This window comes from Myotis yumanensis, unplaced genomic scaffold (assembly GCF_028538775.1).
Source record: "Myotis yumanensis isolate MYYU_CA2020_CCGP unplaced genomic scaffold, mMyoYum1.0.hap1 SCAF_18, whole genome shotgun sequence".
Taxonomy (NCBI): domain Eukaryota; kingdom Metazoa; phylum Chordata; class Mammalia; order Chiroptera; family Vespertilionidae; genus Myotis; species Myotis yumanensis.
In genome coordinates, this window is record NW_027223769.1 from 359,823 (window position 1) to 371,109 (window position 11,287).

Sequence of the window (11,287 nt, forward strand, 5' to 3'; positions counted from 1 at the left end):
CTGACACGGACTCCCCAGAAGCAAGAGGGAACTAGGCTGCAGACAAAGCTGCCCAAGAGGCTGCCCTAAAACCAGTGGGGCCTTTACAGATTCTAGTGACTCTTCCAGACCCTGAACTACTCATCTCACCAGTTTACTCAAGTTCTTTCAGGCTTTACAGTCTACCCAGAAAGCAGACCAGAAGCACGTCCCAGATAATCTGCCTGTATCCGGTTCATCACTTCCAACCTGGTGACTCTGTTGAGGTAAAGAAATTTGCCACCCAAGGACAGACTCCTGCCTGGAAAGGACCAGCCCCACGGCAACCAAGGTCGACAAGATCCTGACATGGCTTCATCACACCCGGCTTAGGACAGCCCAGGCAAAATAAAAGTCCAGGACTCAGCGGGCCCTCATTCCAGGCCCTTATCTTATAAACAGTCCCACTGACTTTATACGGCAAAGAATTAATTCTATAGTCCTCAGCGGTCAATATAACTCCCTCCCCAACAATAACCCGGAATAGTCAATGATTCAACTCATGTACCTAAAACCAGTGGGGAATGTGCTGGGCTGCATATGTGGTGCTTTGGCCCGACGGAACTTGCTGTGCTGTCTGTTCCTAAAACACATAGATAGGAAGGTACTGACATCAGGCCAGGCCTTGAGATATGGTCTCATGGCCCCTTCCCAGCACACAGGCCTTCTTTCTCAGAAGGCCCGGAAGTCTCATTCCAAACTTGGGAGACAAAGGACTAGAAGAAGTATAAATAAAGAGAGTTTCCCCCATATTGGGGGGCCCAGAATTTGAAAGAAACATTTTTCTCTGGGCCTCCACTGAATTTAATAATCAAATATAACTTTTGCAGTCAGCGCTGCAGTTCAACCTCTGTTCCTGCAGGGTGCTGTAACTGTAGTCGCTGGCCATGGAAGTTGCCAGTGCAGTTCAGCCTTTGCTTCAGCAGGGTGCTGTAGGTGTAGTCAGCTGGACAGCTTAATAAAGGCTCTTAAATTTAAATTCTGAGTCGGTGGTCTATCTCAATGAGTAAACACATCACAGCCCCAGACCTCTTTCTCTGAAGGGAAAAGTCAAATGTGCACTGACAGGGAGCTGTTGAAAATGACCAGAAACTGGACACCCCAGGCCATTGCTTTACTGGTCACGTGTCTGTTCATGTGAAAGTTTGTGTTTGTATGTGTGTGTGTTGACAGAGGCTTCAGGAGTTTCCAAGGAACAAAAATACAGAGTAAAGGTAAACTCAAATTGGCAACAGGGTTGGAAAAAATGAGGGGAATGTCCTGGGCCCTGACCCCGCCCGGGCCCACATGACCAGGGAGGTTATCTTGTCCCAGCAGGAGGCTCAGCAGACTGGGTGGAAGGAGAGCACATCCCACCCGTCTGGACAGAGGTGTCTAGGAGCTTTACTGGAACTTGCACTCTTCTCACAGAGAAAAGGACAGAGCAAGCAACAGTCCCCATGAAGTGCACTGCAGCTTCTGCCGTCAAAGAACTTGTCCCCATGGTGGGGCTCCTGCTGGCCGGTAAGGACGGGACAATCCCAGGGAATGGAAGTGAGGTTGGGAGTCAGAGACTGGCCCAGATCTCCTGGGGAGGACAGCACTCTGTCAGGGAAGGAAGGGCTTCCTTTTGGACCTGAGTTAAAGGACAGGTGTGCAGAGTAGGATGAGAGAGGGAGCTCAGCAACAGTAATATCTGATCATGCGGAAGTGGTGAGAGGTAGGAATACCTCAATTGCGGTTCATTTGCTAAGTTAGTCATCCCTGAGTATTAAATTTTGAAAACTGACCACAGTCATGACAATTTATTTCAGGTGATACCAGAATCATTTTAACCAGGGGTGCTAAACATTGTCCCCACCACCAGCTACAAATATGGGAGAATAAAGCATGGGAAGTGGACAAGCCTGGGAACAGTCATTAATTCACCAACAGGTGTTTGCAGCCTATTGCAGGCACTGGGGACACAAGATCACAAAATCCCCTGCCCACATGCAGCTCACACTATATGGGGAGAAAGGAAACAGGAAGAGATCTACTTGTGACATCAGGTACCCACTAGTGTCTTGAAGGGCACAGAGCGGGGACAGGTCAGAGAGTGAAGATAGAGGGTATTTAGAGGACGTGGTCAGGGAAGGTCCTCCAAGAAGGCCACGTAATGTCAACAGTGATCTGAGGGAAGTAAGGAGGACAGCCACACAGACAGCTGGGAAATAGTTTTGAAAACAAGAAGCATAGGTTCCGAGGTGCTGAAGCCATGGTGGCCATGTTGCTGACCTTTACCAAGGAGATGCACACACGAACTCACATGAAGACTAAGGCTGAGAGATGAAGAGAAATGCCTCATCTCTCCATCCCAATACATAGATCAAAATACTGATCAATTTCTCTCTTCCCTTCTAGTCTTCCTCTTAACCTTGTGGATCCCACCCACCACTGCTCGATTTGCTGTTGTCTCGACCACTGCTTTTGAAGGGCATGATGTGATTCTATATCTCCACGATACGCCTCCCGATGTTATAGGGTTTATTTGGTACAGGGGAATAGAGATGAAGATCGATAATTTCATTGGGTCTCGTGAATGGTATTCCAGTGAATATCTAACAGGTCCCCAATACAGTGGTCGAGAGCAAATAAACCTTGAAGGAACCCTCATCATAAGAAACGTCACTGCGAGGGACCAAGATATTTATCTCGTAGTAGCCGTCCTTCCAGAGTCACGAAGAGTAAAAAGATTTGGATGGCTCATTGTATACCGTGAGTGATTGCTCTCTGAACTCTAGGTGTTGGATGGGGTGAATTCTACTTCACACACAGGACTTCCAGCCCTGGACTCTCCTCTATCCCCCTCTGCATCATGTCCCAAGCTTGGTTTGGGAATTTAGTGCAGGACACAGACAGTGGAGACAAACATACTAAGGTCAATGTTCTCTTCCCAGATTCCAGCCCCACAGACATTCACCACATAGAGAAGAAGCAATTTGATGGGAGTGAGTAAGCAGAGGGAGACCAGACTTAGTCCAGGTCCCTGGGCCATACCCTGATCATGTCCCTGAGATAGAACCTGCAGGGCTCTGTAAGGACCTGGCCTGAGGGGCTTCTTGAGTTCCTCACAGAGGTGCTTAGCTTAGGCAGCCCCTCTCAGGCCCCTGTCACAATGTCCTAACTGCAAATGCCCTGGGGAGCCTGTGTCAGGTTGGGTTTTTCCTCCGTGGAAGGGCTGAGTTAGAACAACAATTTCCCATGTGCCAGAGTCACAAGGCTCTTGAGCTATTCACCAGTTGGGGCTAAACTCTCCTTCACCTTACTCTGTGTGTGGAGAGCACAACTGGACTAGCTCCCCAGATTATTATCTGACTGTTCTGTGGGACTTAAGTAAGTCTAGAGAAAGATCAGTGTCCCAAGGGAGGAGCAGGAGAAAACATGCTCCTGGCAGGAGCTCACCTACAAGAGATCAGCCCGGGGGATTCTCTAGTGAAGTCCATCAATAAAAAATGCCACTTATTTGAGCAGCTTTCCTTCCAAATATTTATGTCAGATACAGTGAATATTTTATGATTAGTACATGGTCCACATATCAGTCAAATATTCATTTTTCTTCACTGAGGGGAAAGTGAGGCATAGGGAGATACAGTTCCTAAGCAGAATCCCAAAGACCATGAGAAATTGAACTGAGTCACTTGAGGTCTATCTGCAGCCATAGCCCCATCTTTTCCTCCAATCCCAGTGACCTTATTAGATGTCTTTGGATCCCTAGATCAATCATTGGTTCATAACCTTCCTACTTAGGGGTCTTCAGCTCAGAGAGGTAGATTTGGTCTAGGGAGTGATGGCAAATTTAGAATTAATTAATTTTTACTGTGGAAACAAATTACCCTCAGAGCAATCAGAGTCAGGGCTGATATTTTTGAGGAAGGAGGATAGCCCCTGGTCTCAAGCTCACACTCAATAATTCTCACCCTCTATTTCTTCAGAGGAGCTCTGAGTGTGCCCACACTCATAGCCAGCAACACCATAGTCACAGAGAATGAGGATGCTGTTGTCATGACTTGCCACACAGATGAGAGCTCCATCAACTGGTTATTCAATGCTATGAGACTGCTGCTCACGGAGAAGTTGAAGCTATCCCAGGACCACAGAACCCTCACCATAGACCCTGTCAGAAGAGAGGAGGGTGGGAAATACCAGTGTAAAGTCTCCCACCCCTTCTTCTCCGTTACAAGTGCGCCTGTAGAGTTAGATGTCAAGTACTAGTGATCCTCCTCCCCTCCTTTATGTTCTTAAACTAAAAAAAATAAAAATAATGATGCACCTATTATATTTCTTGTGGTGGTGGAAATTGCTTAGAAGACTTGCTTTGAATCAATAAATACTAAAAAATGTGAGCTGCCATTGTCATTATTGTCGACGTAATGTAACATTCCACATTGGATAACATCTCTGGTTGGTTCCATTTGCACGATCTCCACAATGGAGGGGACACCATGTGCTTCACAGGAGGGGCAGTTATTGTGTAATGACCCACAGGAGTAATACATAAGCTGACAGGAACATGAGCTCTTTCACATTTCCAGGGAGATATGTGGACGGTGCCTGCACACTGGTGATGATGGGAATAGACAAGAGAACACCTATGTGAGATGCAACAGGGAACTTTTTCTTCCCCAAAGCTACTAATGCCCTCTGGAGTATTCTTAAGTTCATGGCAATAGACTTATCTGCGTAAGTTCAGTAGCACCCTGTCATCTTTGTTGATAGAGTAGAATTGGAAACGTTGGTAATATAAGAGATGCTTAGCAAATGTCCTAGTTCAAACTGATGCCCACAGAATTGTAAATGACCTCACCTTTTATGGAGCTATTTTTGACCTGTTGAAGACTCATAATCTGTTTGAGAGGAGGGCTTCACCCAATGCTAGAGAGACTGCAGGTGAAGTGTGAGGGTGAGGCCGCCTAATCTCAAGAGGCTGTTAAATCTCCCATTTCAGGTTTCATAGAAAAACCTGCATCACAGCAAAGTAGAACATGAATGTCATTCCTCTGCACTTAGGTCACTAATCAGAAACCAGCCATGTTGGAGGATGTAGAATAGTCTTCTTCTTTGGAGATGAAGTTTGATCAAAGGGAAGGTGACTGTAGAGAGAAATGTAGTGTCTACATGGAAAACTCCAGAAGCACAGCCTTCTGGGAGATCAGATGCGATCTATGTTCAGTCTCTCAACTATTTGGCATCTATTTACATGTGGCTGGGAGATTGCACTTCTTTATAAATTGCAGGAACTGATGGCAATGCAAACTGGGACTTGGCTGAAAGGATTTAGTTGTGTTTGCCTACACTGTTCAGAAAGTAGCTTTGTTATGAACAAGAGGCCTCATTATTCCCTCAGAATCTTTAATTTTTCTTCCTGACTAGGATTCTTATCTCTAATTTTTTAGAGTATTTCCTTTAGAAATCAATGTAACTGCAATTTGTAATTTCAGATTCTTTCTCTGTCCTTTTGAAATATACTGAAGTCTCCTTAAAAGCTTCTTGCCTCCCAGCTGGAGTGGCTCAGTGGTTGAGCATCAATCCAAGAACCAGGAGGTCATGGTTCAATTCCCAGTCAGGACACAAGCTGGCTTTCAGGCTTGCTTCCCAGTACGGGTGTGCAGGAAGCAGACAATCAATGATTCTCTGTCATCATTGATGTTTCTATGTCTCTCTCCTTCTTCCTTCCTCTCTCTGAAATCAATAGAAGTGTATTTTTAATAAATACAACTTCTTGCCAGTAATATGATTCATAGAGTATCTGCATAAAGGGTTTGGGTCCATTCAGTTAAAATGTAATTCTCCTGTTTTCTGTGTCTCAGTCTCTGAGGAAGTGTAGAAGCTTAACTTGGGTGGGGACATTTAAAACCAAGATGTAAAAAATCCTGCTTACCCTCACCAGCGTGGCCAATTTGGTTGGCACTTTCTCCCAAACACCTAAAGTTTGCATGTTCAGTCCTCGGTCAAGGCATTTAGAGGAGGCAACTGATATTTTCTCTCTCATAACTCTCTCTCTCTCTCTCTCTCTCTCTCTCTCTCTCTCTGAACCAGTTTTAAATGTAACAAGAATGAAAACCATCCTGTCAGGATTTGAATTTCATTTATCTTTTGTGTCAATCCAATTAGCAAACACAGATGCCTATGATTCCTTCTGTTTTTAAAATCTCTCCAGCCTTTTATTTCAGTGGTGTTGAGGTCAGTCTCAATGCCTTGCTGCATGGTCTTGAATAAGGACTTTCTTGTCTCCCAAAATTTGTCTGGCTCAAGTTTTACTTTGACATCATCTACCTGTAATTAGCTGAACCTGTCATCTTACAGTGTCCATCCTTACCATAATTTCATATTTTCCCATTTCTTTCCTTATGTGGCTACAATCCTCCAAATAAATGTTTCCCACTTTTCTTCCTCTCCTCTGATGTGGTGTTTACAGCAATAGATGGCCTGACTTCCCAGATCATTCCCAGGTTGCCTCTGAGTGGCCCTTGCACCAAATGTGAGAAGTCGAGACCTAATCAACAAAAGTGTTCTCATTCTATATTCATTTTCACTGCACCTTTGAAGAACAATATCACAGAGAATTAAGCCAATATTCAGTGATAAAGAACAACTCCAGTAAACATGCACGTCCCTGTGACGTCAGCCACCTGCAGGCCCACACTGGACGACCCTGTTTCCAGCCCTCCATGACCCAGAGCTCAGGCCAGACATCAGGGTCTGCATTCGTTGTCTCTTTTTGTTGTTGCTTTGCAAACTCGATGTGTCTGGTTAAGAAATTCACAAAGCAGAACCTGGGAAATGGAAATCAATCTCTCCTTTGGTTTTGTTTTGTTTCCTGATAACTGTGGCCTCCGGGGTATATGGTGGATCGTTTTTGGACTTGGTCAAAGTTGGATAGTGGGTAAGCAGAAGGGAACATAAGAAGGTGTGGTGGAGGGATGGTGTTTGTTCAGAGTCAGGATGGGGAATTGTAAAGCTTGGGAGGTTTAGGGGTGTGAGGCATTTTATGAGTTCAATGGCACCTAGGGCTTTAATGTAGGAATGCTCTCTATGTGTGGGTTTAGGTTTGGCTGAGGAACATGAGGGGTGCTGACCTACCTGTTGAGAAAATAGCCACTGGAGCTGGTGCAGTGGTACTGGGGTTCCATTCCCCCAGAGCTAGATGGATATGACTGGTGAAAAATGCAGTTCAGAGGAAGAATAAGGTGTTAAAGGCTTAGATTAGTGGCCTGACATTGGGACAAGTGGGGCACCAGATGTACAGGCTGGCATGGTAGACGGTACAGAAAACAGAGCATGAAAGAGAAGGAGACAGAATTCAGATTGGGCGTGTCCAGGTATAGGGGTTGGGGAGATGGGAGCAACCTTTCTTTAGGAGCAGAGTTTTATTTGTGGTGATGAAAATGTTTCAAGACTAGGTATCGTAGTGACTGAACATTTTATCTATAGTGACAGTGAAATGTTCACTTTAAAAGGATTAATATCTTGTTATAAGAATTTCACCTCATAAAAATCATTATGCTTACTGAAAGAAGCCATGAAAAAAGTAGAGCATACGATGTAATTCCATGTATATAGCCTTCTAGAAAATGCAAAATAATCTATCAAGAAAGGCAGAATGAGTGCTTTCCTGATGACTGTGGAGTGGGGTGCAGAGAGAGGGACTACAAAAGCACATGAGAAACTTTTGCATGAGAAGGAGTGTGTATTTGCATATATTTGGTTTATTGCCTGTCACGTATACCACAGTCAAGCTGTAATAAAGGCTTGATGTCATGAATTGCTTGTGTAGTTAGGGAGGGAAGAAACCCTTTATTCTGTTATTGTTGTTCCCAGGATGGAAGACCCTAGATGTGTAATAATGACAACAGCTGGCCTTTTATTTTTTTTAGTAGACACTGTGTGTACTAGGGCAATTCAGGTCTATTACCTCATTTAATCACCCAAATGAGTCAGTTTAACTCATTTACTTCCCTCAACTTTTCAACCTCCTGGTCTTTGCATCTTCTGTGCCCTCTGCCTGGACCTCTTACTCCTGCCCCCATTAGCTCTAGCTTATCCTGGGATCTTGCTCTATTAGATGCCGCTCTTCAGGAAAGTCTCCCTGGTCCCTCAGTCTAGGTCAGAATCCCAGTTATGTGAGGTCATGGTACCCCATATTTGACCCTTTCAACCATGATCACATGCGTAACGTCTTTACTCATTTCTCAAAGAAGACCAAACTACTGCTCACCATCTGCCGACACTGCTCTGAGTACTGGGGGTGCAGGTGTGAGACAGAACAGACAAAACCCCAGTCCTCATGGACATGGCATGCTGGTGGGGCAGTTGCCCAGTAACCCACACAGCAACAACAGTAATAATGTTATAGTACATTAGAATGAAATAAGGGCTGTGTGGGGTGTTTTTGATTCTTACCATTTAAAAATGTTGGAGCAGACCCATGGATCAGGTATGAACCCAGGAACACTGGATTTCAAGCAGAGCGGATAAGTGGACTCACACTAGCCCTCCTCCTCCTCTCGGAAAGGTCAGATTTCACCTAGATAAAGGTGTGGTTTGTAATTCAGGTTTGAGAGAGGAACCTGCGGGGAAATCTGCACCCCACAAAGTCTGAGGCCTTTGGGGCCAACCTGATCCACGGGTTTCGAAGGGACCCCACAGGGCTGCTGGCAGAAGGGAACTGTAAAAATCAGCCCATAGCTGAACTGGGTTCAGACAGGCAGCCTTGTCTTTTGACAGTGTGCCTGCTGCTTACTTCCAGGGGAGAGAGGACATGCGGAAGAGACTATGGGAGAATTTCACACAGAGTTGGATGGTGGATGGTGTGAGCTCACACACCTAATCTGGCTCTTTTTTTTTTTCTTTATTTTCTCCTTAAATCTTTGCTTTTGATTATTAAACCCAATACATAGGATCGTCCAATTGGGGTTATTCACAGAGACTGCAGGGGAAAGTTGTTTTTGTGGAACCTGGGACTCAGAGCAGGAGTAATGATCAAGGAACAGCTCTGGGGCAGTCAACTCTCCCAAACCAGTATTCATTGCGATAGAGAAAATTAAAACTAAATTCTGGCTAGAGAGGACTTATAGCCTCAGAGGTCAATCCAGAAACACTGGCACTCAGGGGCTGAACCACGAACTGACTCTTCTGTAAACACAAATAATGGCAGTCTGGGAAACAAAGAAATACTGCCTGCTTTAAAATCAGGACTGTGGTTTACAACACGGAGGAACAGTGTATCACAGTGTACTTCAACACTCTCCTGAATACCTGACAGGACTGAGGCATGCATAACAGAAGAGTATAGGAAGTGAAGGACCTTCACTACTGCACATTTTTATTTTTTTCACCTTTTACTTAAGAAACTAAATTTCTTTTGTCACCTGATTTTACCTTTTTAAAATTACTACATTTTTATTTTTTTACCAGTATTATTACTACAACCATTTTACCTTTTTTAAAAAAAAGTGTAGTTTTATTTTCTCTTTATTTTATTTGGGGATTAGTGTTCTACATTCTATTTTCATCTTTTCTTTAGCATCATTTTACTTTATGGCAATTTTACCATGATGCCAAAACTCTCTTCCTCACTCCCCCCTCTTTTTTTAAAAATAAATTTTATTGATGTTTTTCAGAGAGGAAGGGAGAGGGATAGAGAGCTAGAAACATTGATGAGAGAGAAATATCAATCAGCTGCCTCCTGCACACACTCTACTGGGGATGTACCCGCAACCAAGGTACATGGCCTTGAACGGAATCAAAACTGGGACCCTTCAGTCTACAGGCTGAGCTCTATCCACTGAGCCAAACCAGTTAGGGCAATTTTCCCCTTTTGTTGTCCTGTTTCTCTTACCCTATTCTGCTTTAGATTTTTCCTGTTCATTCTTTTTAATCCCTGTTAAAATTTCACCCTACTTATATAGCTAATTTCCAATCCCCTGCTTAAAGTCCATATATACCTCTCTCTTCTCTTTCTTCACTATCCAATTTTTTTTTTCTCTCTGTCGTTTTGTTGTTTGCTTGATTGTTAATTATATTGGGATTTTTTTTCTGCTTGTTTGTGAGATTGTTTCGCTTTTTCTATTTCTCTTTTTGTTGTTGTTGTTTTTTTGGTTATTTTTGCTTCTGTTTAACCTCGCCTAGCTTGATGTTAGTTGTTCTTTTAGTTTTCATTCATCTCTAGGTACCTGTTGCTGGAATTTGTTGGGATTAGTGGCTGTTCTGTTGGAGTTTTCTCCCCATTTAAATATTTTCTTCCTCTCTTCTATTTCATTCTCTTTTTTTTACTCTTACTTTTTTTTCCTTTTCCCAATTTCATTTTTGCACTCCTTTTTTTTTCGTTTTCGTTTTTTTTTCCTTTTTCTCTTCTTTTTACATCCTTATCCCCTAATTCTCTGTTCTCAGATATTCACGTTTATTTGGTGATATTAGTATCATGAATATATTTGTGTTCAGTGCCTTGTGCATTGTGCCTTGTTGTGTTTTATTTTGTGCCTTTAAAACCATGCAGCAGAGAGAGAACTATATAAACAAACACTTGGAGAAGAGAGATCATGGGAAGACAAAGAAACAGCCCGCATATGAAGGAAAAACAGGCATCACCAGAAAAGGAAGTAAACAAATTGGTGACAATGGAGATAAGAAACCTGTCAGAGAAAGAATTCAGAGAAATGGCCATAAAGTGGATTAAAAGAATGGAAGACAAATTCCATAATATGTGTAAGAACCAAGAGGAAATTAAGAAGAACAAAAAAGAGATGAAAAATGACATCACTGCTATAAAGAACTCAATAGAAAGCATAAACAGTAGTCTAGAAGAAGTAGAGGACCGCATCAGTGAGCTAGAAGACAAGGTAGGAAAAAATACCCAAGCAGAGCAGCTTCTAGAAAAAAAAAAATTAAAAAGCAGGAGGAGAGCCTAAGAGAACTTTGGTACAACATGAAACGAAACAACATCTGCATAATAGGGGTGCCAGAAGGAGAGGAAACTGAGCGAGGAATAGAACACCTGTTTGAAGAAATAATGAGAGAAAACTTCCCTAATATAGGGAAGAAAAAACACACACAAATCCAAGAAGCTCACAGAGTCCCAAACAAAAAGAACCCCAAAATACTGACACCAAGGCACATTTTAAATAAATTGGCAAACACCAAAGACAAAGCAAGAATCTTAAAAGCGGCTAGAGAGAGACAGAAAGTTACCTACAAAGGATCCACCATCAGAATAGCAACTGATTGATATGTGTCAAGTTTCTCTCCAGAA

The 11,287-nt window shown here is 43.3% G+C and overlaps 1 protein-coding gene across 1 annotated transcript; it reads left to right on the plus strand.

Moving 5' to 3' along the window:
• Positions 1–1,457: 1,457 nt before the first annotated feature.
• LOC138997285 (cell adhesion molecule CEACAM21-like) lies at positions 1,458–4,251 on the plus strand. Its single transcript, XM_070398890.1, has 4 exons — positions 1,458–1,521; positions 2,521–2,754; positions 2,865–2,991; positions 3,972–4,251. The coding sequence occupies exons 1-4, from the start codon at positions 1,458–1,460 to the stop codon at positions 4,249–4,251; spliced, it is 705 nt and encodes a 234-aa protein (XP_070254991.1).
• Positions 4,252–11,287: the final 7,036 nt, after the last annotated feature.